The sequence below is a fragment of the Emys orbicularis genome, chromosome 8 (assembly GCF_028017835.1).
Source record: "Emys orbicularis isolate rEmyOrb1 chromosome 8, rEmyOrb1.hap1, whole genome shotgun sequence".
In the NCBI taxonomy this organism is placed as follows: Eukaryota; Metazoa; Chordata; order Testudines; family Emydidae; genus Emys; species Emys orbicularis.
The window spans coordinates 45,407,108-45,434,862 of record NC_088690.1 but is presented as its reverse complement, the minus strand read 5'-3'; the positions used below and the strand labels follow the sequence as shown (position 1 = coordinate 45,434,862).

The 27,755-nt window shown below is 39.0% G+C and overlaps 1 protein-coding gene across 1 annotated transcript; it reads right to left on the bottom strand.

Annotated features, from left to right (window-relative positions):
* Nucleotides 1-8,351: 8,351 nt before the first annotated feature.
* On the bottom strand, nucleotides 8,352-25,667 carry ATP6V1G3 (ATPase H+ transporting V1 subunit G3). The gene is made up of 3 exons (XM_065410003.1): nucleotides 25,586-25,667; nucleotides 17,532-17,632; nucleotides 8,352-8,525 (listed from the first exon to the last, which is right to left on the bottom strand). The coding sequence occupies exons 1-3, from the start codon at nucleotides 25,665-25,667 to the stop codon at nucleotides 8,352-8,354; spliced, it is 357 nt and encodes a 118-aa protein (XP_065266075.1).
* Nucleotides 25,668-27,755: the final 2,088 nt, after the last annotated feature.

Genomic DNA, 27,755 nt, shown 5'->3' with positions numbered 1-27,755 from the left:
TACTGTAAAATGAAGGGTTTGTCCCAGTGTCCTTGGCAAAAGCAACTGGTACACCAGTTACTGTGCATCAGTGGTCCATTTGACTGCTCTACCCCCATCCATAGTAGCTAATGGCTCACAGGTCTCACAGCCAGTGCCAGGTTTCTGCTTGTTCCCACGTTTCCTCTAGCAGTGCCTGAGCTCTTCTGGATATAGATCCCTAGCAGGTCAGGTCACTCCATTTTATACAAAGATTTTACTCGTGATCCCTTGAATTGTCTTTGGTGCAGGGACTATGTCTTATTCTGTTTTGCAAAGGACCTCATGCATACACTTGTCATGCTATATATATGATCATCTCTAACAGCAGGTGATAGTGTACTGATAATCTGGGTTTCAGAATATATTTTATTATGGAAAATCCCACTGACACAAATCCTGTTGCAATCTAAATCAGGGGAATGGAACCAATTTCAGTCTACAATATGCACAATCGAACAAGTTAACACTGATTCCAACTCTCAAAATCTTGGTTTTCTTTCCTGTAGGAAATTGCTTAATGGTTAGTCAGAAAAACACCCCTCTGAATTCATTCATGAAACTGAGATAGGGAAGACACTCTTATGGATACACTATCCACCCTGCATGAAGGGATTTAGATGGAGTCACAGATCTCCCATGAATAGGAATCATGCCATTAAATCCCTATGGATCATAAATGAACAGTTATCTCTAAGCGTAGACAGCTAGAGAAACTCTGACAGCGCAAGTGCAGCAGGATATCATTTCGCAAGCTAAAAAATCCAAAGACTTGGAAATAATTGTTCGTGCCATGAGTTACTCAAATCAGCCATTGCACTTCCTTCCTAGCTTTTGACTGTATTTCTTAGTTCTCTTTTTCTGGGGAACTTAGTTTGGTTTTAAGTCATATTTTATAGTGCAGCTCTTCCTTTTGAGGGAGCAGAGGCATTTTTATAACTTTAGATTGCAAGCCTTTGGAGGATTTAACCAATTCATTAGGCTGTGCTACCGTGGACCCAGTCCTAGTCCCACTGAAATCAACAAGTGTTTTGTGATTGATTTCAGTGGGAGCAAGATTTGGAATGAAAACAAATGTCAAAATCATGGAATTTCCCATGAAATGGAAATTTTGGTCCCTACACAGTTGTACATGTATTGAAACCCTGTTGTAACACACAGTGGCAGGAGGAGATGTGAGATTGGCACAAGGGAACCTTCCTAGAGAATTGCCTGACATTTATTTAGCCATTGATTTCATTTATAATTATAAGGGGGGGCACTTTTATAGGTTCCAATGGCAGTTAGGCACCCAATTCTCAGTGAAAGTCAATGCGAGTTAGACACCTTTGTGCCTTTGCAAACATCCCCCTAAGTGCCCATCCTGTGCTCTGCATTTGTGTTCAAAGTCTAAACATTAATAATCAATGTTATTGTAAGATCTGGGCTCAAATTGCAGCAAGGGAGGTTTAGGTTGGACATTATGAAAAACTTCCTAACTGTCATGTTGGTTAAGCACTGGAATAAATTGCCATGGGGGGTTGTGGAATCTCCATCATTGGAGATTTTTAAGAGCAGGTTAGACAAACACCTGTCAGGGATGGTGTAGATAAAACTTAGTCCTGCCATGAGTTCAGGGGACTGGACTAGATGACCTCTCAAGGTCTCTCCCAGTCCTGCAGCTCTATGATTCTATGAATTTCTGCCATATTACTAAATGTGCAGTGTGCTGGGGAGGGCAACTGTCCTTCTTGATGGAATTGGATTGGGGTAGGGGGAAAGGGATGTCATGAAGCATACTAGAACATTATGAGTGCAGCAGACATATCACTAGAGCTGTTCTGAGAGAAACTCTGACATAAAAAACATCATTCTGAACAGGAACAAAAATTCAAAATTTTGAAATTTCCTATGAAACTAAATGTCTGTAAAAAAAAAAAAAAAAAAATCATTTTGGGTCAATCAAAACATTTTAATGTCAATATTTTTATATTAGTTTTATATTTTATCATTTTATAAATAGGCAGTTGGCATTGTAATTGGTAATTGGGTTTGTAAGTGGAATTCTAATTGGCTTGGTGTCTCGTAATTGGTATTCTAATTGATTTGGTACTTGTTTTGCTCAGTTGGTATTCTCACGGATCACTTGTAACTGCTGTTCCAATTGGTACTATTCTATCTATGCTATGCTATATTTTGGAAAGACACAAAGGACCGGATCCTCAGTTGGTGTAAATTGACAGAGATTCATTAAAGACACTGCAGGTTTGCCCACCCCAAATGTTCAAAAACCATGAGCCAGGCCCCTAAAAAGCATGAGATTACCAAACAAACATACAAAACCACAGCCGGGTTCTTTCTATTTCCCTTCTTGTTTCTGATCCTTGAGGGTGCACTTGGTCACATTTTCACGCTTTTCTCTGCAACCCTGAGGACTAGAAACTTACTTTAAACAAAATGAAACCAGAGATCCCTCTCTAATTGAATGAATCTAGGAACTGTGATGTTTCAAAAAGCATCTTATATTGTGGACTTGTGACAAAATTGCACTAGCTGGCAATGCAGCAATGCTGCTACACCAGTGTACATCAGCTGAAGATCTAGTGATTAGAAAGATGATAAATGTTTGCAACGTTACATTCTTGTTAATGTTGTCATTATGAAGATGATAATGTCGTTGTAATAATGGAGGGGCCGGTGAGCGATGAACCCTCACGAGTATCCTCTGGTTTAGCAACTTGAGGTTGAGTGTTTAGCAACTTGCAGTATTGGGCCCAATATTTTTTTAGAGCATCTTGAAGTGCTTTACGATGCTGGAGGAGTATTATTCCCATTTAACAGATAGGTAAATTGTGACACAGAGTTCAAATAACTCGTCCAAGGCTACACACTGAGTCAATGGCAGAAACTGGAGCAGATCCTTGGTTTATTTACTCTTACTCCCTGCTCTGCTAAACACCACTGAACAATCACTTCACATACTACTGTTGTTTAGTGGGCAAACTTTTTTTTTTAATACAATGCAGCTCAGCAATACACCAAATTGCATCATATTAGTACACCAACATTCCAATAATAGGTCGGAGACCTATTGGTGCATATTTTTCCTTACCACTCCTTTCTCTGCAGGGCAAATACCTCATCTGCTCAGCTTTAGAAATGTAATTATTAAAAGCTGGATTTTTGTGCTTTTTAATATCAAACGTTTCATGATGTATTCTGTAGTATTAAATCCTTGCCTGCCTTCTATGTCCACATACTGATTCTCATATCACTTCCACAAGATCTGTGCATTTTGTCTTTAAACATTTATTTAGAAGCCAAAGAGGAAGAGGTGGAGTAGGCAGGAGCTCTGTGGTGAAGCAGAGAAACGAAACAATGTGTGGTAGTTTTAGGGACAATACTGTTTTCTTTTTTCTTGCTCAGTTTTAGGAGAAAGTGATTCTCTTTCTGAGTGTTTACCATTAACATTTCTGTGTCCCATGGGAGATTTTCTGTGTACTTGAAAATTCAGACGGCGGCATCTTGGCCGTTCAGAATTCTGGTTATGCAGCCTGAACCTTATTCTGTTCATTTAAAACACCAAAGCATAATATCTTGACAAATCACAGTAGGCTAATTTGGCTTTTACTGTTGTGGTGTTTAGATGCTGCTTGTATTATTAGAACTGGGAGCACTGGCTGTTGGGAGTCTGAAAGGACAGGAAGGAGGGAGGAGGAGTTGAGGAGGCTGGGAGAGTTAGAGAGTGTGCAGTTACAGCTTGGTAAAGAGATTTACACTGTAAATAAAGTTCTGTTAAAGTTTGTTAATACCTTGCCTGGTGGATACAACAACTGTACATCTAGCAGAGGGAGGAGAACTGTTCTTTCCATGTCCTGCAGTGAACATGGACTGGAGCAAATTTACAGAGAAAGCACATGAGTTTCCAAGGTTCAGATCTCTCAAGAGTCAAACAGTTATTCATTGTGAATTCATCTCTCTATGTGACAGATGGTTCTTCTTGGTGATCCAGGAAAGCAATCCTATTCAGAAAGCTTTTGAGCACATGCTTAAGCCCCAACTGATTCATTGCTTTCCTGATTTGAAGCCTCTGGGACTAATCTCCCACTGTGTCCCTAGAGCAAATTTGAGACTTTAGGGGCAGATTTCTTAGAGGTAAAACTGTTTAGTAAAAAGCTGCTGTTATTGTTTTTTGTTTTTTTTAATTGAGAACAACCTGTGAGTTGCAATGAGGAGGTGCAATCTCAAGACAGAGTCCAGCAGACCTTAACAGAACATATTCAGTGTCAGTGCTCCCTTGGGGCAAAGAAGAGCAGCAGTGTGGCTGTATCATTTACACGGGAAGCCTCACACTTACTGAGTGCTGCCAGTGTGCTCAGTGCTGTGCAATGCGCAGGGAAAGACATGAGATTTGTCCCAAGGGAATTGCACTGTATGGGATTATTTATTCACACAAACAATCCCATAGATGTCTCTGCTACTACTTGAGTAGCCCAAGAAGGATTTGGACCTAAAGCAAGACAGACAATACAGGATAGACACAAAATATACTACCTGGCAGAATGAAGGCCCAAGTTTAAAGATTATAGTAGATCATAGAATCATAAAACTGGAAGGGACCTTGAGAGGTCATCCAGTCCAGTCCCCTACCCTCAAGACAGGACTAAGTATTATCTAGACCATTCCTGACAGGTGTTTGTCCAACCTGCTCTTAAAAATCTCCAGTGATGGAGATTCCACAACCTCCCTAGGCAATTTATTCCAGTGCTTAATCACCCTGACAATTAGGAAGTTTTTCATAATGTCCAACCTAAACCTCCCTTGCTGCAATTTAAGCCCATTGCTTCTTGTCCTATCCTCAGAGGTTAAGAAGAACAATTCTTCTCCCTCCTCCTTGTAACAACCTTTTATTTACTTGAATGGTGATTTGTGGCTATGTTGGATTCACAAAATAAGTGTGTTTTAAGTAGAGATTAGAATAAAGTAAGTCTGTGTGTGGGGGGGTCATTTAGAACATATATGGACATAAAGGGTGGCTTAAGGACAAGAAACAAAACTGAGTGAAAGGAGAAGTAGAGGGAAGGGTAGACTTGCACTGAGCATGTACAGCAAGAGCAGGAGTAAGAGGAAATGATAGCAGAGTTCTAAGCAGAAGCAGAATTGTGCAGAGCTTTTGAAGTGAGGTGTGTTTCAGATTGCAGGCCATTTGAACAACTATTTCTGCTATGTTTCCCAGGTTGCCATCCACAGAATTATGGCAATTTTCCACTGTCATCCATACAATAGGTGTTTATCACAATTTTGCTTGAAATGGACACAACATTGTGACACCTTCGATTCTGCATCTGACTCTATAACACTGAAAAGCTACATGTATTTGTTTAGAAGGTACATAGTTCCAGTGGGGAGGGCCATGGGTCACCCCAGAGAAGAAGCTGGAAAAACCATGAACACAATGGCAAGTGTCAGTGAGAGATGAGTGGCGGCCCAGGGGAGCAGTAGCAGAAGTTCCAAATTTGACATCCTGAACCTGGACATAAGTATCACAAAATTTATTTGGAGAAAAATTGAATGACTTTTTTTTTTTTAAAGGAATCAATGAATTTAAACAGTTTCTTCTCCCTTCTTCAAAACATCAGCACAGCCACAGGAGGAGGGGGAGAGGCAGGGCATGAGGAGAACATGTGCTTTTTGCTATGCCATTGATGTCCTCCTCAAAACATCTGCAGGACTCATACATGCTTACCTCTTGGGTCATCTCACCATACATCTATACTTCCGAGGCCTACTCAATCCACCTAAACTGTTTATCACTTACACTCATCCTCCGCCCATATGGCAGCACCTAACACTTGATCTTTATTACTTTTGTAATCATGTCCCCTTAGTCACTCAGAGCAGACTTTAATAGATTTCTCTATACAGGTGCAAAAGTGTCTCTTGGGGGAATGCATGATGCAATCTGAACTGTTGCCACATTCACAGCTGTGGGGCTCTTACAATTTATTTATACATTTATTTCTTCACTCCTGTGATTTGCACTTGTGCCTCGTTGACAATGTGCTTAGTTGAATAGGAAACATTTAGGTTCAGTGCTTGTTGTTTCCTGAAGAGAAGGTTCACTTTACAAAGTATCATTAAAATGCTAAAAAAAAATCTATCCACATGCTTCGCAATCCATCTGTAGGGACCCGATTCAAATAAAGGGGAGTCTTTCCACTTACTTCCCTGGGCTTTGGATCAGGCTCTACTTGAGATGAGGAAAAATTTCCCCTATGGTCTAGAGTTGTACAATTAAGTTAGTTATCCTCTACATTGTACACCAGGTTCAGTTAATCCAGTGTACATTTGAAGTACCTGACCTCCACTAAAATCACTGTACTTATTTTGGCATTACACCAGAGTAACTGAAATCAGAAGATAATCCTCTGTCTGAAAAGCTTTAAGCTTTCTGAAAACTATTATTCCACACTTTTAAGTTGCAACCATTACAAGAAATTGTCTTATACCATTCTCCCTGAATTGTTTTAACACACACCATATCTTCATTCCACTAGCAAATCAGTGTATCTTTTCATTTTGAAACAGCAGAATAAGTGCTCTGTTAGCAACTGCTAAGAAGCCACCCACAAAACATTTTCCTTGATACTCAGTATTCTCTTAGTCTGGAATTCAGAACAGACATAATTTTTAATGTCTGAAGTATGCTTGTATACACAGAGCATAAGCAACCACAGAAAATGAAATAATCAGCACTTGTTTTCACTAGATGATTATATAGAATTAGGACACAGCCTTAACTGACACACAGTTTACTATGGCAGTGCAGTGTCTCTGCACAGAGACAAGCTGTGTTTAATGCCATGTCACCTGGGTAAACCTAACTGGAAGAAGGATTTGCCTATGACCCACTGACATGAAGTGGAACACAACTTGTTTCAGTCTAATTAGACTAAAAAAAGTCATGGTAATTGTTTTGCTAGTTATTGCAACTCCTTAGGTTATGATCTAACTTGACATAATTTTCTAATGAAAACAAGCCTTCAGCTGGGCTTATGACATAGAGCCTGATCAAAATCCAATTGAAGTTAATGGGAGTTTTCCCAATGACTGCTAAGGGACTGGATCAGGATGGGCCAGATTCGGCTATTCTCTCCTTGAGTAGTACTCTACTCCACGAAATCAATGGAGCTATTTGAGGACTCACGTACTACTCAAGGTGAGTAAAGATGGGAGAATCTGGCCCAATGTAAAAGCAACAGGATCTGGCCCTAAGTAATTTGACTTCAGTGAATGAAACTCCTCATGGATTTAGGTACTATTCAATGTAAGGATTGCAGAAACCAGCCCTACCTTTTATTTTTATATATATATAAAATATATATAATGATTTATACTAATAATGAAATAGCTTTAGCTCAAGATACATTATATATACATATATAGCTCAAGATACATTATATATTAAGCAAATAAATATATATTTATTTGCTTAATGACAGATATTCTATAGAATAGAATATCTGTCATTAAGCAAAAAAAATACATTATATATATTATGTATCTTGAGCTAAAGCTATTTCATTATTAGTATAAATCATTTATATCGATTTCAGACCTAAAGTAAAACCTGTAGGGTATATGGTGCAATTTAACAGTAGGACAGTTCTTTGAGAGTGGCATGGGCAGGCAAATATGTAAAATCAGCCAGAACTATATTGTGCCATTTACACTTTACAAATTACGAAGAGCCACCACTGTGGAAATATGAACTATGTTATTGCATGTAGCGTTATTGTAGTTGTGTTGGTCACCCACCTTGTCTGTCTCATTATTCTAGACAGGTCATTGCAAATGCATACAGGAAACTGAAAGAGCTTACTCCTATAATCCCCATAACCAACACAGTCCATTTGCTCAAAACAAGAGAGAAGTTCTTTAATTTTAAGTAAAATGAAACATTATCACATATCTGATAATTTTAAATGTACTAAAGATTGGGACAAACGATTTCATGCAACACACTAAGTAGTACAGAACATTTTATATAAGAAAAGAAATAAAGACACCCACTAAAAAGCTGTCAGTGTCAAATAATCACTTATTCTGCTGTTGTCGGCTTTCTACTATTTAAATGACAGGGTAATAGCTATCAATAGGAAAAACAAATCCATTCCACCAAATGCTTGTGAAACCTCGTAGAATTTTATCCCCCCCAAAAAATTGTGTGTGGCAGTGTGCTTTGGGCTTAGTGTTTCTCTTTCACATACAGACAATCCCATAAAGGAGAAGATGATTTGGGTTACTAGGAAAACAGTGTGCCTTCTGTTGATAAATGCACACAACAATGGGATTTAAACTGCGTCTCTGTAGTTTGGGTGGATTTCAGGCTTGATGTCATATACCATGTTCAAAAGTTGTTTCATTATGTTTTCCATGTACTTGTGGAAGGTATTGGTGATGTCTCGGATTTTTTCTGTTGTTTGCTCTTCTATTTTAGTGGAGAGGTTACCTTGGGATCCCATTATCTACAAAGGCAAAACAAGAGAAACCCTATGAGCAAAATAAAGGCTTACATCACAGCCGTGTTTACTGTAGCTGGGGCAGCGTCTAAGAATGTTTTTCTATCCCCGAACATAAACATTATGCAAACCTTTCACAATGCTCTGTAAGAGTCAGGTTTAAACTAGATTAAACCATAAACATAATAAACAGGATTAATGGGGACTCTTTGGATACTCGTTAGTAATGGAACACATCCCCACATAGTGCAGATTTCCAATGTCACTGTTGGGTACAATGTTTACTCTACTAAGAGTTTTTTCTCTTCTATAACATTTTTTGAATATTTTCATTTCATTGATTAATCCACTATGTTCTATCACTGATAGGTTTGTTTGAGTTCACAAAAATAATGAAAACCACGGCTTTTGAAGTGTGGAAGATGGGAATGCTTCCTGATAAATAAATAAAATAAATGAAGCCTTTCTGTTTCTAAAGCACTGAAATGTCTTCAATAGTTACTGATGTATAACCCTCAATAGGCCTCATTTGAGGCCTTTTAATATTACATTTTCTTATCTGGCCAAATACCAGACAGCTTCTGGCACAGTAAATATTAGGACATTCGCTTAAAATGTAATTGTACCTTCCCTTCTTTCTAGACTAGTTGAACATTTTCGCAAGGTTATGTTATAAACAGATGCACACATTCCAAATTTGTGACTTCATCCCTCCAGTGCCCCAACTTCCTGTGAGTGTCCTTCCCTTATAGAAAAGTCCTAAAGAGTTTAATCAAAAATTATATTCCCTGCTGTAGGATGGCTCAGAAAACTTGGGAAAAGAAATAAATAGAGAATGATAGCCTATTAGATCGCTATAGAATCCAGTTGTTGTCATCAGTATTAAAATCTATAGGGCTTTTCCATATGAGTTCCAGTTTTTCTCCTGGCTGTTGCTGCCGATAATTCTAAAAATAGTGCAATATACAGTAGCTACCCAGAGCTAAAGAGAACACCCTGTGGGTGTGATAAAGGAGCAATATACAGTATGAATTGTAGGTTTTGTGGTTCCAAGGCACAACCCTACTATTGTTTCAGTTCTGTGGTTCTCTTGAGCAGAGGCTACTTGTTGGGGCAAATTGTGTTGTGGTTGTGTGATGTGGTCCAATGGTCACAGATACAAGGGATGATATAGGTGAGCAGCAATTCTCCAAAAAGGGTCATATTTTTGGAGTTTAATGTACATACCCTCATCATATATCATTGGAAAGTTTATTTTATGTGTTTATAGATGAGGTCTGATGTAGAGCTGTCATGTGTTGCTGTAAGCCTGAAGGTGAAGTGAAACAATGGTACCCAAATTGAATGTCCTTTTTTTTGCACAGTTCCACAAATACTGTTTGTTAATTTCAACACCTCAATGTGTTGTTTATTGGTCAAAGCTAGCAAATGACAATGTATTAAAAATATATATTGGTTTTGCATGGCCAAGTTTGTTTTTCTTTTCAGAAATGATGATGCTGTTTAGCATGTGATAAAAAGGGTGAATATCAACATACTGCAATATACTTACATGAAATGTTTTTGCTTTGCATATTCTGAATTGTCAAAGTGTCTCACAAGTGATTATAGTAGTCTCCTATATTTTCAATTGAAATTTGCTGACAAAGTCAGTCTCTTGCTGAAGGTTGGGCACCAGTAGTAGCAGATTATGTGCCAATGGTTTATACTGCATAGTGGGTGGATATAAATGCATGTGAATTCCTAATGTAATGCTCCTCCATTTATAAGCTTTTGTACATACAATATAGCAAATAGTTTGCCTGGTAGAGATTTTAATTTGTAATTATAGACTCATAGACTCATAGACTTTAAGGTCAGAAGGGACCAATATGGTCATCTAGTCTGACCTCCCGCATGATGCAGGCCACAAAAGCTGACCCACCCACAACAGAATCTTCCAGCCTGCGACCCCTGCCCTATGCTGCGGAGGAAGGCGAAAAACCTCCAGGGCCTCTGCCAATCTACCCTGGAGGAAAATTCCTTCCCGACCCCAAATATGGCGATCAGCAGAACCCCGAGCATACAGGCAAGATTCTACAGCCGGACCCTCATTTTACCCGCGATGGCACGTTAATGCCTAATTGACTAAAATCACGTTATCCCTTCAAACCATTCCCTCCATAAACTTATCAAGCCTAATCTTGAAGCCAGAAAGGTCTTTCGCCCCCACTGTTTCCCTCGGAAGGCTGTTCCAAAATTTCACCCCTCTGACGGTTAGAAACCTTCTTCTAATTTCAAGCCTAAACTTCCCCACGGCCAGTTTATATCCATTCGTTCTCGTGTCCACATTACTACTGAGCTGAAATAATTCCTCTCCCTCCTTGGTATTAATCCCTTTGATATATGCATGTAGTACATGCCTATGCATGTAGTATAAGCCATTGAAATATTCTAGAATCTAGCTTTTTAAATGTAATTATTCACAGCTCAGTATTAATGTTAGAGATGACAATACACAGCTACATGCTGGGCGTCAATCAAGTGCTCACTAAATGGAAATGGCAATTTTGATACTAACATAGATCTAATCTATATCGAATTTAGCACATGTTTGTATACGTCTACAAATGAGAAATGGTGGTAGTGGTTGTGATAATACTAACAATATACCTTGGAAATTTTACCTCCATAGGGAAATATATGAAGATGTGGAGGATACAAGTCCCTTAAAGCTTATGTCAAAGAGAAAAAGACTTCCCACAAACATTGAAAAATGTGCTATTTGTCAAAAAAATCAAAAGAATGCAAAACTGTCAGAAGCCACCAGTGCTGCACAGAATTCTGTGATGCTGCCAGCAGAAGCCAGGAGAGATGAATTGTATTGCTGGCGACTGGATGAATTTTCTAGTTTAGGCAATGTGCTACCAAGGTTGCTTTTGGAAAAACACAAGCAAGTTAAATTTGGCACATGTCCGGGATGTTTTGAACCCAGGAAAGAAAACAGACTCTGAATCTGAGCAGAGAGCATCGTGTTCACGTGCTTCGATAGCCACTAGAGCAAGCACATCCTCCTGTGTTTGATCCTGGTCCATTGTTTACTTGAGAGAAACACACAAGAAAAATAAGAAATTTTGTAAGTTAGAAACATTTGAGAGAGCAACCAGTGTAAGGGAGGCAGCACTTCAAAGAGGAGATGATGCCATATTGCACAGACTATGTGTGGAAGACTTGATTGCTAAGGATGCACTGTATCACTCAACATGCCTTTCTTCCTACTTATGTAAAATAAATCTTAGAGCAAAACCATCTAGTTACACTTATGACACTGCATTTTATCAGCTGATTGAAGAGAAGACAATGATCTTATGTGAAACAAAAAGGCTCTTCTCCGGTCCAAGCTGCTACAAAGATATAAAGCTCTACTTCTTTCGGATGTAGAAACTGCAAGCTATTCCAGTCCCAAATTACAGGTAAGATTAGAAACAACATTGCGGTTTTGCAAATTCATTCCACGCACAGCATGGACAAGGCATGTCTACCATCATTCTGTGCAGTGCAATGACATTAGCTGATGGTATCTAAGCTGCTAGTCATCTGAAGCAGGAACTTAAGTCATCCAAATGTTTTAAAGATATTCTTCTGGTGAGTGAGCCTGATGAAAAGCTTTCAAATGAACAAGTGGTTTTGCATAATGTTACTTCAGTCCTTCGGTCTGAAATAGCCAAAATGAAATCCTCAGCATATTATCCAAAGCCAGGTGATTGCAGTTTACAGAGGTTAGCTGCATTTGTACCCCAGTTAGTGCAGGAGTTTGTCCTTTGGTTGCTGGCTAAAGAGGCATATAACTCAGCCAGCAATGAGTGTCATACCTCAGAAGACCGTCAGAGGAGTTGCTTCTCAGTTGCGCAGTGCATAGTATTTAACGGTTCCAAAATTATCACACCATTACACATAAGCCTAGCTACACATGACTTTGGGTCATGCAATTTAATTGACATACAACATCTTCAGGGATTCTGCATCCATTATGGTGAGCTAAGGCGATTCATGACTAATGCTGCAAAAACTGAAGTAGAAAGACTCCAGGGAAGTGTGCTCATTCCAAATGGAATTGAACCACTTCATGCTGGTGGAAATCTCATCCACGAAGGAGATGATAGTATAGACATCAACACAGAGACCAGTGATGGAAAGAATACCTTCTATTCAGTGGCTAGAGTGCTATTTCAAGAACAGACTGCAGATAGTCCAGCATCATGAGAAATTCACTGAACCCTGGGAAAGAAAAGTCACTTAGTCTCCCCGGGTAATCAGAGTCTCTGATGCAGTGTGCAGCATTTGAAAAACTAGAACACGTCCAGAACTGACTTGCCATGAAAAAGTACTTGAGAAAATAAACTTTTGTTACCTACCAATGAGAACTGTCCGAGATTTCTCCTGGTGTCTTTAAGACTACTACCTCGTGATGTCCTGCCAATACCAAATGATATTGATAGCTTGCAACAAAGAAAAGCACCTACACAGCAGTTGCATATGCACCTATTGTGGATGCCAAGACAGCTGCCAGGGCCACAGTCTGTCCTACAGTGCTGAAATGTCAGCCACTCTAGGATAGCAGCATGTCATTGACACCAAGAATCAGCAGCTGTATGCTGTTGCTCGGCAAGAGAAATGGACTCTCTCAAATGAACTTGGTACCAATATGATTTGTACTCTGTGCTGTTTTATAGCATGTATTGGGAAATTCTGGGGAGATGCAGGATTTCTAGAGCTTCTTGTTGATGCTGATGTGTATGCAGTTTATACTGCAAATCAAATGTTTGCAGGTAAGCAATTCAACTCTGTTCTATGGCTTGTGATTTTTGCATTTGAGGCCCTGAATGCTCTATACAAATTTATTATTACATTTTGTTTTACCCTTTAGATTGCTATTGTGATGATTTGAGGTCACAAAGAAATCTGATTTTATGTTTGAAATAGTACATAGAGTCATTAAACTACCAGAAACGAATGCAAATATTTCAAAGTGGTCATTTTAACGTGTTGATTGTGCCATTGTTTTTTCTCATTTCTATGGTAATAGCACCACTTGACAGGTCCACATCATACCTCATCTTAAAGTAGACATAATAAGCTTTCAAATGATGCATGTTATGTGTGTGTAGAGGGTATATGAAGTCAACCAAATCAGTGGTCTCTTGTCGCTCACCTAATATCACTAAATTCATTTTCCTTGTGACTTCAGCCCAATTTTGGCCTTCAAAGATGACAAGGTGAATGAATTAAGATTCTCCTTTAGAAGGATTTCCATTGAAATTATATTTGTTTTCTAAGTAGCATCTAGTAAGCAATTGGTCCATAATATAGAATTAAAACTTTTGCTAGTTTGAGAGAAATAAAAGGAAACATAAAATTTTAAAGGGATTATTATTATCTGTAATAATTATTTTTCTGAGGATATTAATTAGCATTATATGTATCTTAACTTTGGGCCAAACCCTGAGGGCCTTTACTTGGGAAAGATCTGACTCCTTCCACATAACGAGCCATCTCCATAGAGAGAACTTTCTGCAGATTCAGAGTAGCTAGATGTTGTCTCCAAACCAACCCCATGGAAAATGCTCAAGAGCATTACTACGCACTTAGGCGGAGCCGCCTCCACACCAGGGACCCCTTCCCCTTAATTCACACCATAGGAAAAAAATACAGTATTTTAAGTTAATCGATGATTGAATTTCTGCCTGGATTTTTTCATGTTCTTTCTTTTCTGCTACTGAGTTCCAAACCCTTCATATTATTGAACTTCATTCGATATTGTATTTAAGTTATGATCTGTTTTGACTTTGAGGATTTTACACCAGTGTCAGACCAATGACTTCCATAGTGTTGCTCCTAATCTTACATCTGATATGAATGAGATCGGCATCAGGCCTTGTATCTCCATAGGTAGGTGCTATACCTTAAGGATGTTGTGCAACCCGTTCATTGTAGTTTAAATTAACCAGGTAAATTATGCACTTATTTACACCCCATTTCTTAGGCTTAATTCATTCATGTTTATCAAGCTCTTGGAGATCCTCATGTGGAAGGGCCATAGTATTATTTCACTATGAGAGAGAGTCTCAAAATTCAGCAATGGATTTTGTACACCCCAAAGTTAGAATCCGTGGGAGAGAGTTGATTTAGTCTGTTACAAAGGTAACAAAGATAGGCCCGGTTGGCAAATTTTGGATCCAGATCTGTGCTCAAATTTTGCACACTGCTAAAGTGGATATTAGCAATTATCACTCTTATTCAACACTAATTGTTGTTTACTGTTATTGTTTATTATGGTCTGATATGTTGTGGCTGGGGTGTGAGTCAGCACAGAATTTAGTCCAACATGTCTCTAACGAGCCACATTCAAGATGCTAAGTACAATGGTAACTTTAAATGTGGCTGTAATAACTGTGGAATTATAAATGTTTGCATAGGAATACATGAGCCAGCACAATGAACTAGTCAGTGACCACTGCTCTGGCACTGACCTCCTTACTGCCCTCCAGGCTTGGGTTAATAATGTTGTCATTCTTCTGGGACAGACAAATGTCCGACATAATGGGGTCAGGGAAAGTGAAGAAGAGCTGTAATGATTGTTTACAACATGCTGGCATTGGAAGAGCCGTATGTGCTCTTGGCTTCTTGTGTAAACTGCTTCACTCCACAATCTACAATATTAGCTCAATGTGCTAATTGTGGGTGTAATGAAAAAATTGTGCTCAAAGTGATGCACAGAGAAATTTCTTTCTCCTTTGCTGTTTCAGACATCAGACGACAGATTCTCTCATTCTGGCTTGAAGGTGAACACATCTGAAAGATATTTTACCTTTTTTTTAAATTGTCAGTAAAAATCTGAAATAGTATGTGCAGGACAAGTCTGCCTGCTTTACTGTGACATTATCTCTTGGAGCTGACACTCTGGCTGAAGTGACAAGCTGATAAATTTGACTTCCTCTTCTCCTCCCCGCCCCATTCAGCTGTTGTAGCTTTACACGGAATCAGACAAAAAAGGAAGTCCGGTAAAGCAAAGAGAATAGTTTGTGATACCCCTTCATGAAAACAGCAAAGAAAATTGCAAAATGATGGAATATCTAAAATTTACTAAACTTCAGAAATTCAGGTGCAAAAATGCCAGCCAGATTACTGTTTTACTCTGAAAAATGTAATGGAAAAAAAAATCAGTTTTGAACAGATGTTGCTGTGTGCATAGTTGGAAGCTAAGATTAAATTATCAGAACCTAGATAAATAATAGATTTTTCATTTCACTGACAGTTTAAAAAAGTAAAAAAAAAAATTGTTTGGCTTGGACCAAAAATGAAAATTTTTCAACTTTTTGGTGAATCAAAAAGTTAAAAGAAAGATCATTTTGGATTTTTATGTATATAAACAAATTAAGGAAATTTTGCAATGAAAAGTCATTTCAAACCAAAAATTTTCCAAAACAAAATGTTCACATTTGATCAGAATTCTGTTTTTTGTTTTGTTTTGTTTTTTGCAACCAAACTTTGATAACGTAAACACAAACTTGTAAAACATTGTGGTATTGCCAAATCTGCATTTTTTACTGAAAAAAGTTCTGCCTGTAAAATTTTGTCCAACACTATAAATGAATAAACACAATAGCTTTTCAAAGGGCCTGACCCAAAGCCTTCTGAAGTCAGTGGAAAGATCCCCGTTGACATCAATAAGTCACTGCAGCTTCAACTCTTTGTATATTAGTTAGCAACCAAAATTGTACCTTACTCCAGCTTCTGCTCCGATGTTAATAGAAAATCTGCCTGGCATTAAAAAAGAGAAACTGAAGGCACTTTTTAAAAAATATGTGCATTATATGTATATACTCGATCATAAGCTGGTTCGTTTATAAGCCAACCTCCCCAAGATGGATAAGTAAAAATGGAAAATTTTTATGACCCGTTCATAAGCCGACCCTATAATTCAGGGGTCAGCAAACTTTGGCTCCCGGGCCATTAGGATGGTTTCTTCACCTCGAGCGTCCGCAGGCACGGAGGTAAACCTAAGTAAACAAAGTGTCCCGGCGCGCCAGCTGCTTACCCTGACAGGCCAGGACAGCAACTGGTGGGGACATTTTTTGGGGAGGAGAAGCTGGGGGTCAGGGGAGTAACCCACATGACCCCACCCCTAGCCCGGGACCCCCACACTCTCCCCATCCCATTCCTTCCCACCTTAACTGGGGAGGGCCAGGGGAGGATGTCTCTGGCCTGGCTGGAGCTGCTGCAGTAGGCTGGGCAGTGCGGCTGCAGCCTGCTCTGGCGGGCCAGACCGGGCGGTGCGGCCGCACATGTTCCAGCGGGCTGGGCCGGGCGGCATGGCTGCAGTGTGCTCTGGCAGGCCAGGCAGCACAGCCACAGCCTGCTCTGGGGGGCAGGACCGAGTGGCACGGCTGCAGCCTGCCAGCCCCGGAGCTGCAGCTGCTTCGGAGGCTGGGGGGAGAGCAGCATGGCCAGAAGCGGAGAGACTCTGGCCCCACCTCTTCCCTTCTGGCTCTACTGGCTGTGCTGCCCCTCCTTGCTCCCTCTGTTGGGGGGATGGGCTGTGTCCCACCTCTCCCTCTCTATACCCGTTCATAAGCCGACCCCCTTTTCTGGTGCTTCCCTTTTTTACTAAAAAAATTCGGCTTATGAACGAGTATATACGGTATTTCCCAAGAGATGGGCCTGAATGATCCCCAGAATCTGAACAGTCCTGAATTTTAGAAAGGTTTAGGTCCAAAGTCCCAGATCCAAAAGTCCCTGAAGTCTGTGAAAAGAGCCAAACTTTGCAGTCCAGCCCCATCGCTAATATTTTCAGTGAATAAGTAAATTTAGTCATTATGAATTGTTGGCCAGCTGATAGTGTACCATACACAAAGGATCTACAGTAAGGACTTAATACAATGCTTACTGAATCATTTCCTCCCCTTCTCTATTGACTTCCATGGACATTGAATCAGACCCTCTGTGAAATATGTATGTAAGCTTCTTACTTACATTAGATTGTTTGTGCCTGAATTCCCTCTCCCTCTGTAACCTATAGTGGTCTATCTCTGCTATGGCTTCTTCTTTGGCTTGCTTCAGTCTCTTTCCCTTTCCTGGACAGAGAGAGGAAACATAGGATTACTTTGAAATTAGCATTGTGCCTGAAGAGATGGTTGTCTCTACACAGCATAGTATTCCATGTACTGAATCCCCAGTAAAGTACTTGAGAGTTTTGATTGCATGTGGATTACTGGTAAGATTTTTCAGGAGTGCCTAAATAACTTAGGGAACACAAGTTCCATTGAAAGTCAATAGAATTTGTGCTCCTAAGTCACTAAAGTGCCCTTCTTATCCACAAGTACACAACAATCATAAAAAATGTGTAGGTTTGTCAACAATATAGCATACGGCATTTTCAACTGAGTTCTTTATCACAACATAAATGACAATTTCTTATCACTGCTTCATGTTTAAATAAAATACTTATCTTTGTTTAATTGGCAACAGTAGCAACCAGAGAACAGGTTTGAGTTGTCACTGATTGGAAGAGACATTATTCTGTAAGATTTGCTGTATTGATTTGCTGCCAGGAACCCTTCAGTCCACACCAACTGGATTCTATTTAATGCTGGCAAATTTTCAAGGCACTTTGAAGATACAGCTCAGCCACTAGCAAACTAAGATGCAACATTTACATTTTATTGCCCGGCCCCCTTTCAATTTGTAAAATGCACAGGTGGGTGATTAAGACACAGAGGATATCAAAGCAGCTTTTGTGCACTAATGTGTGGAAACATGAAAGTGATGGCAAAATCAAGATTGTATTTATTTATTTATTTATTACAGTAAAATCTTTGTTATCTGGAATGTTAGGAATGGGTGGGGGAGGGGGAAGTGCGGTTAGCTAAGAGTTATACTTACCAATGGAATACCAATTTTCAAAGAATTAGAATACAATAAAATGAATCAAGTATTAAATACTATACCGGTACTTACCAATCCAGTAGTAGTACTGCACTGCAGAGTGCTTGGTTTCTTGAAGCACTTAGGTGTATACGGGTAAAGTTTTCTATACAGTAGGTTATCTTATGACACTACATATCACTATGGGAAGTGCATGGCATACACCCAGATCACTAAAAGTACACTTAACATTAAAACTATACTGAACATAATTTAATCTTTCTTTGATGATTCAGAAGGCACTTCAGGATCTTGCAGTGCCTCAGGGTCATCATTATCAACATCAATTATCACTGTAGATGTAGAAGGTGTAGGAGATTGGGCCGAAATATCTAATGACCCTATGACACATCCTGGAAGCTGCTTTTTTGAATAAATCCCTGATACCAGCTTGCTTACTTGTCTTCTGCCTCTTTTGCATAAAAGTAGAATGCAGAATGTGCAATTGCATAACCTCCTGGGCAGTATACTAGTCCTGGTTACTAGATTGAATCTTTGTATTGGGAGATATCAGAAATGCCGGTTAATAGAGCTTTCTGGTGGATAAAGTGACGGATAACACAGCTTTTACTGTATTATGCTAAGTGGGCCTTAGGTTGTAATAAAGACTAAGGCCTTTCTGAAATGACTTATGCACATGCTTAACTTTACACACTGTGAGCAGTCACATTGGTGTCAATGAGTACTCACAGCATGTAAAATCATTGCAGAGTTGGATATGATATATGTAACTCCTGGGTCTGACGGGATGCTATGTGTAGGAGGAAAGAGAAAAAAATAGTAGAAACATGTTGCTTATGGAGTTGGAACATGAAACAAGTGGTGAACTTGTGATAACTGCTGGAATTTGATGTTTATATGTGTATTTGTTTTATAGGATTTTGGCAAAATACCCCTAATCCCTACAGGATCCTACAAATTCTCCACAAACTACTTTGTGGGAAACCAGCATTTTTCAGCTGAGGGAACCATAGTTGCTGGAACTAGGGGTGCTGGTGGTTTACAGTTTGGTTCAATGGCTCTCAGCACCCCCACTATAAAAATTGCTCCCCTGGAGGGAGCTATAAAATGCTAGATCTAAAGCTGATCCGCAATGGGGAAAAGAAATGGGTTTGTCTTTTTTGTTTTTATATTTGGTCTTGTCATGCCTGGAAGACTCTCTGATGATTTATGAATTAATGAAAGGTGATATCACAAGCAAAGCACGATGACATTTTTCAGATGAAACTTTTTTTGTGTGTGTGTGCCAAAAATTGTAGATTCTGGTCAACCAAAACATTTTGTGAATTTGCATAAAATTTGCTGGATTGTTTTGGTCAAAAAAAAAAAAAATCCAAAAAATTGAAACATTTCATGTTGATGTTTTCAAAACAAAATGTTTAGATTTTTATTTTAAATGTCATTAAATTTGAAATTTTACTTCAGCTTTATTTAAAATAGGTAAAAGCCACTCAAATTAAGTATTTTGTTTCAGGCTGAGCAAAAATGATATTTTTTTACTTTTTCAGTTTGCCAGAAATATTTATTTTGGGTTGACTTGAACCAATTTATTTTCAATTTTTGTTTTAGTTAATGATCCAAAAAATCATTTGTTCACACACAGCCAAGAGCCATGAGAGTGAACGCTGGGCATTTAAGAAAGCAAGTCTCAGTCTGTTTAAAAGATCTTTTTTTTTTTTTTTTTTTTGGTTACACCTATTCACAACTTTACACTTATTAATGCTTTGGAGCAAAAGGTTCATCACCCGCACACTCCTTCAATTAAAGTGTGAAAGTTAAAAAAAATTCCTTTTCTGAAACCCCCGGAAAAGTTCTCCAGCAAAAGCAGAGCGCTAAGAGTTGATGTTCCTCATATTTCTAAGATAAAACCAGCCAATCCCACAACCCCTCCCCCACTACCCTTAAATATGCCAGGCCTTTATACATTATTAAGCGTTTTGATCAGCTTTAATCTGCTCTTACAGTGAAACTTGCCAAGATATGTGCCACATTTTGAATCTATCCTACTAAAATTCCCCTGCATGTAATCCTTAAATGCCATTTTTCGCAGAGTCTGCTAGACACTAAAGGCCTGATTCTAATGTCAGTTGCAGCAGTGTAAATCAGGAGTAAATCCACTGAAATCACTGTTGTAAAACTGGTGTAAGTAAGAATACATTCAGGGCCGAACTATCCACTTTTGGTACATGATTCAGTTCAGAAAATAGCACCAGGCTTGAGGCAATTGTTCATTTCTTCTGTTTTACAGCATGCTACCGTGGACTTGTTTCCGTTGTTCTGTACAGATGAAGCCATGTCAGATGTAACAGAGTAATAGAACTCTCCTAAGCATAGCTCAAAAACTAATCTGAAGTTTTCCAGAAAAAGTGCTTTTAATGGGTCTGTAACTCAAGAAAATTCTAAGTATAAATGACTGATCTGGGGTAAATTATCTGCTCAGTGGGCAGGCCAGTCCCAAGTCACTACCAGCATTTCAGTGAATAGATTTAGAAGCAGAGAAATACCAAACACACTAAATTCCTTTTAAAGCTTTGTATTGATGTATGGGCTACTTGACTCACTGAATGTGCTTATTGTAGGATTCAAGGAGAGATCAGGTGTGATTATAGAAAGCCTTTATACAGAAGGAGCAATACACAGTGTATAACCTGGTGGATTTACTGAACTTCAGCGCATCTTGTGGAATGTTTTTCCGTTTACTTAATTACACTTGTCAGAGTCCACATGTCACTGGAGATTCCTAGGAGTTTGTAGAGAAGGGCAGAGGATGGACCTTTTTTTACCCATTTAAGATTAAAGTATATTCTTTTCCACAGGTTGTATTTCTTGAATCAGACCTTGGTACATCAGGTTCTGTTACTGCTCCAAATATCCAGAAGCAGTAAGCATGGACTGAATGACTCATGTAAATGCTTGAGATTGGCCTGAGCAACAGAATTTGGAGCTGAGGTTGGGTCTTTATTTTGAAACACAACCCCTCTAAATTTGAAGGTCTTCAGATCTGGGTTTCCAGTTAAAGCTTTATAGAGCTACCCCTTAATAATTAAACGAGGGTGCCAAGTTCTCAGCAGATGTAAACCTGCAGAACTCCAATTGACTTTGATGGGAGCTGTGCTGATGTACATCACTCACAATCTGGGTTTGGATCTCGAGAACAAACTAAGCTACCCTTAAGTCTGGGGGAGTTTCAAATTTGGGGTTCCAGTTGGGGCCCATCTCTAGTACATTTGTTACACATTTGGTCACAAACAATCCCTCCTGACCCCATATTAAATAAACTAAGACACATTACAAAATTGGATTTATCTGGTTTTGGCAATTAATCTGACGAAGAAAAAAAAAAACCTGACATTTTTTTACTGTGTTCTAGTAAGTAAGATGTGTAAGATATACCGTATCTGCTGCCACACACTGGTTGTCACTTAACAGTGGCAGCCATTTAGTTTCTCCATGATACCACTGGTCATGGCACACCAGTGACTTTGTTTTGGAAGAGCTGCGGGTGAATTGCTGCTAGTGTACATTGCTGCCTCTGTATGTGATAGTGCATATACTGCACCTGATTAAATTAAGTATTAACTAGATCTAAACCTGCTGTTTCACTAGAGGCAAGCGAAAATTAATGAATCAGTTTGTCTAACATAAACTCTTGTCTGCTACCCTATCTGCACAACAAGTCTTGCTTTTCAAAGTTAGGCCTATTGTTCAGGGATACAGGTGATTTTATGGGTCAGATTCTCGTCTGATGTAAATCAATACAGCTCTGCTCAAGTCAGTGGTTCTGGTCCTACATGTTTAGTGGTGGCACAAAACTTAAATTCAGTCAAGACTACCGAGAAGCGTCAGCTAGAAATAGCTGGAGGCAGGGAGGCCAACTTGATGACAAAGAGAGATTTGCTATATTCATTTCAGGAGGGGCAAAAATAATCAATGAATATAGTGAAAATAATTTTGACATGGTGTGTGTGTGTGTAAATGTATAATTATGCTGACCTGAAGTTTTGACCAAAAACCATGGCCACCAGCTTCAGCAACAACAAACAGATCTTCCACCAAGAGAATTTAATTGAAAGGGCACATTTACTGGGGGAGGGGAGCATAGGCAGCAGAACAGAGCACTGGCTCTGCCCACTCCCCACCACCTCTCATCCACCTGTATGGGAAGGGACATAGCAGTTCTGCTGAAGCTGCTTCACCTTCTGTGATGCTCCCGTCCCCTGAAAGGTGGTGCCGAGAGGGGGCTCTCACCCCACTGCACTGCCATCATGCTGACCAGGCTGCAGTTTCACCTGTTGTGATTCGGTAGCCCTTTATTAGTCTTCAGTTCCTCTATTCAGCTGGAAAGTATTGTTAAATAGCGTCAGGAAAAAAATGTACTCTTGGTGCAGTAGTTCTTTAATAGTAATATACTAGCCTTGATTAGTAAAGTATTGGTGAGATTTTTAGGACTGCTGCAGATTTGTGAGGTCATGCATAAAAATTAAATCATGGTAAATTGGTCATTTCTGCAAATGCCACATTTTACTTTAATCAAAAAAAAAAAATTGTATCTCACTTTCCATTAAACTAAAGCTGCCTTGCTCAAATAGGCTTTGACATTTCAAATACATAATTGAGGATTCTCTGGTAAGTTTCTACATGTGAATGACATGATTGTAATTTGCCAAGCACTAAAGTGTCATTCTTAAAAAAAAAAATAGAACATTTTAGTTTCAAGACCACATTAAATTGTCTGTTATGTAGGTATTTGGAATACTCATTTTGAGGAGGATATGCCGCACTTTATAAAAATTTAATATAGGTTAGTGGATCAGTATTTGCAGTTTTTATATTACATGAAATATATACCAGATATTAACCAAGAAAAGGCCAAATACATCATTTGTTTTTAAAAACTTATTTCTATTAGTGTTTTTTTCCTCTCTTGTTTTGTCCAAAAGGAGCCTTGGTGGACTGACATCCCTGCTCTGACAATGCATGTTTATTTTTGAGAGTTGGGTAATTATTAGTGAAAATAGGGGAGACAAGGTGGCAGAATTTTAAAGGGAGATTTGGGTTCAAAGGTTGTTTCTGGGATGTATGCAATGAGTTGGTAGTCTCATTCTAGGCTCCAGAGGACATTTGTTTATCCCCTTTGCAAAATCCACTGGAGCAGTTGCACAACAGCTGTTTTTCAATGTAGGTCATATTTACAGTTAACATAGAAAAGGTTGCATTAGAACAGATAGGACAAGTTCACTGTTTTACTTTAAACTAAGATTTGCTGATTGCCAACCTGTGAGCAGGATCTTCTGATGTTAACTGGTACAGATTGGCTTAGAGCTGGTGTTTTCTGAATTGAAACAGAATATGCTTGATTTGCTTTACAAATGACTATGTGCACAGGTTACCTGTTAAGTGATAATTATAACAGATACATTAGAATTTTTAAATGACTGTTTCAGAAATATTTGGGTTTTTTGTTTACATTCTATTTTATTGCTTTCCAACCATAAGTCAAATTCTGCTGTCATTTACATAAGTCTAAATCCAGAGTGATTCTTTTGGAGTTGTTGAAATTATTCTGGATTTAGACTAGTATATCTGGTCTGTGTTAAATTACTGGTATGAAACCTGGACATTCAAACAATGAATAAAAAACTATAATGCTTTAAATTATGGTTCATAGAAGAATTCTGAAAATACCATGGATAGACCACTGTTATACCAGCAAAAGCCCTAGTGTAGATGCAGCTATATTGGCAAAAAAATCTGATTGCTGGTATACGTTATTTTGTTTGGGTACCTGCTAGAAACTGTGTTGCCAAAAGCACATTTTTGCTGGTAAAAACTGTGTCTATACTGGGAAGTTTTTCTGGTATTGCTATACTAATAGAGCAACCTTTTCTACTGTAGACTATACCTACACTACTATAGCTATTCCTGTAAGGGAAGGAGAATACGTTATACCCATATAAAGCACCAGCTATACTGTGTGCACACTAGGGGCTGTCCCAGTTTAATTATTACAGTAAAAAAAGCATCCGCCTAACCAAAATGACCATACGGGTACACAATCGCTTTGTAAACTAGATCTTAGAAATCCCAAATGGGAATCTTGCTAAGGCCTGACCTTACTTGCATTTAAGTCATTGAGAGTTTTGTCATTTACACTAATAGGCACAGATTGCAATATTTAGCGTACAGACAAAAATCTGTCCCACTTCTTTAGATTGTGAGTGAATCTGGTACTTCAAATTTGTCCTTTTTAGAGAAAGGTCTTATCTTTTGCCCTCTTTCTGATACTAAATAATAAAATAGTTCACGACAGGGACAGGTTCTAGTTGTTTCCTCTTCACCAATAATTCTTAAAGAGGAGACAAACATAATTTGCTTAAAAATAATATAGATGAAGCAGGTACTTGATCAATATACATGTTTTGTAACTTTGACAAAACAATAGCTGGGTTTCTGTATTTCCAGACTCTAACGCTAATCCCAGTGCCTCAGCACTGTCAGAAGCACTTAGCTTTCTGATGTCAGTTTCTGGCTCCAAGGGGTTTGGAAGGTGTTTTAAGCTAAAAAGGCTCTGCGAATATCCCATGTGGTGTGGCAGTGGTTGAGGTGATGACAGTAGGAATGTATGTTCATGCACAGCAGGGTAAGTGCACCTGGCATCTTAGGTCCTGATTAAGTATGGGCACAGTTTAAGTGCATGTATATAATTATGCTTATCAATTATCTGGGTTCCTGATTTGGAAATATTCCTTTTGGCTGACTAATTTTTTAAAAAATTCCTCCAAATCAAAAGTAAGCAGCCACGAGCTTTAAGTTATCATAACTAAGGGCCTAACTCTGTATCCCTAACTCTGGCAAAACTCACATTGACTTCATTTAGGGCTAGATAGTGGCGCTGACAGGTACAATACCTTTCCTGCTTCCCATTTGCTCTGGGGGTTAGTAATTTGCATCTGGGCTAAACCAGCAGCAAATTGCAATACCTTCCAGGGCAGCTCAGCTGCGTTGGCCAGGAAAAAGAACCCAACATTTAAAAATAAATACTGCGGTTTTTATCTAATGAGTATTCAGTGGGAAAATACAATAAACCCAGGCCAGATACTTACTCTTTTTGGCTTCTTCTAGTTTGTCTTTGGCACGTTTTTCTGCCTGTAAAAGTTGCTGGATTCCCTGGGACTGGCTGGTCATGCTGATGTTTGGGTCTGTTGTGACTTTGTAATAACTGGGAGTGCAAGGGAATTATATACCATTGCCTACCTCTTCATTTTGCGTTTTGTTGTGTCAACATTCAGTGCAAGACCCATCCAATTTGCACCAGTCCAGCCTGCTTTGGGCAGATTGTTGTTGTGCAAGAACAACAAAGGGTGGAATCTGGAAAACCATGGTGACTGGTTTTAGAGATTCTCTCCTTCTCTAGGTCACACAATACCTAATGAGTTGATTAAAGCATTGTGGAAAATAAGGGAATGATGCTCCAAACTTACAGTTTTAGGAGGTTTATTTAAAAATAAACCCTCTGCTGAAGCAGAATTTAGTTGTTAAACTCTTGTTAGTGGGATCAGGAACAAAAAAGATTTTGATTTACTGCAGTTTTCTTTTAATAGCAGTTTCCATGGGCACTATGTCAGAATAATAGGGCCAACAAAGTAGACCTGGGCCAATAAATAGAACTGTGCTTGTGCCTCTTTGTGTTTGCATTCCCTGGAAATGTTAGTTTTACTGGCAGAAAATGAATTTCAAAGTTCCAAGCACAAGAATTTGCAGACATTAAAGTTTAAGCAAGCATGTGTAACCCACTTTCAGTGTATGCCTTGCTGCATCCCCGCTTGTGTCTGACCCATAGAGACTGAGGCTGCTACAGCTACCACTGAGGTGATTCAACCCTGTAGCTTGAGCTAGAGGCTTATGCTCATAACTTTGGTGGTCCTGGGTTTGATTCCAGTTAAGCAAAATGATAGTCACGCCTGTGAGTGCCAATAGTGCATGCATGCTAATCCTGCTTAGATCATGTGCCATTGTTTCTGTTCCCCGTTTCACCAGTCACAAGCAAACCACACAGCTCAAATTTGGAATCTTTACAGTCAAGCACTGTAAAGTATTTGAAAAGATATTTGAATAACCAATCCTTCCATGCTTCCTCCATTCACCTGTGTAAGGGCTAGGGATCATTCGACATTGTGATTCAGTTGGTTTATTGAGCTGAATTAATGTCTCTGGTTCTTTCTGCTGTTGGCTCTTGCTCCAAGGCCCTTTCTTCTCTGGAGCTCCCCAGGGCAGCTGCTCTGTACTGCTTGCATGCTGCAAGGCTGTTATCTGGCCCTTGTGAGAAACTGCCTATTGTTGCTATGAAGCTCTCTTTTCCAAGTGGCTGCATGCTTGAGGGAGAATGGAAAGAGAGAAACCTCTTGTCCTATTTCTCTCTTTCACTGGGCTCCAAATGGCAGGAGCCCGGGGAGAGTGAAAAGGAGGTTGTTTCCTTTTGTTACTGCAATAGCGTAGAGTGGTTCTGCACACTGAATCTTTCCCAGGGGAAGTACATATTGCCCATATTGCTTCTCCCTCTCCCAGATACCACATGAGATGACAGCCCATCTCGGGTTGAAATCACAAGCCGGTTATAGCTGTTCAAGACAACACTCATCAGACTATTTGTAGAGGATGCAGCTGCATATTTTTAAAGTTTACTGTATCTTGTTCAGATAAAAAAATAAAGTGATGATCAACTGGACAAAGGGCATACACATTTGAGGTTCACACAGTGTGATGTTCCACTAGTCATGCCCCAAATGTTCTTATTGGAGAGAAAAACAGACGGTAAAAATGAACAGTGTTAGTCTCCATGGGGAAATGAAATTTGTTTTTAAAATTTGAAATAATTACTTTTTCAATTAAACAAGATGAGGAAGTGTTGTCAAGTTGCTCTCTTAAATCAAAGATTAATCCTGGGCAAATGATTTTGGGTGAGCAAATGTCTGTGCTTGTAAGAAATGTTAAAACGCTGCTACAAGGCTAAATTACCATATGGTGCCCTCGTCTCAAACAAAAATGTCAGTGATTTCCCCCCCCCCTAGATTTTAAGTACATTTCTCAGGGTTTTAGCTTATGTTTTCATTGAATTTAAAAGTGATCTAACTGCATTAGCTCTTAGTGATGACTGAACATTTCACAATAAATAATGTATTTGATACATTTCATTGTTCCCATTTGAAAATCCATCCACAAACAAATTACAAAATTCTGTCATGTTGTTCGTAATTATTTACAGATTTCTTCATT

Coding starts and splice junctions, on each gene's coding strand:
- ATP6V1G3 (XM_065410003.1), bottom strand. CDS start 25,667: ATGACCAGCCAGTCCCAGGGAATCCAGCAACTTTTACAGGCAGAAAAA. Junction 17,633..25,585: donor ACTAGAAGAAGCCAAAAAGA/GTAAGTATCTGG, acceptor CTCTCTGTCCAG/GAAAGGGAAAGAGACTGAAG. Junction 8,526..17,531: donor TCAGGCACAAACAATCTAAT/GTAAGTAAGAAG, acceptor TTGCCTTTGTAG/ATAATGGGATCCCAAGGTAA.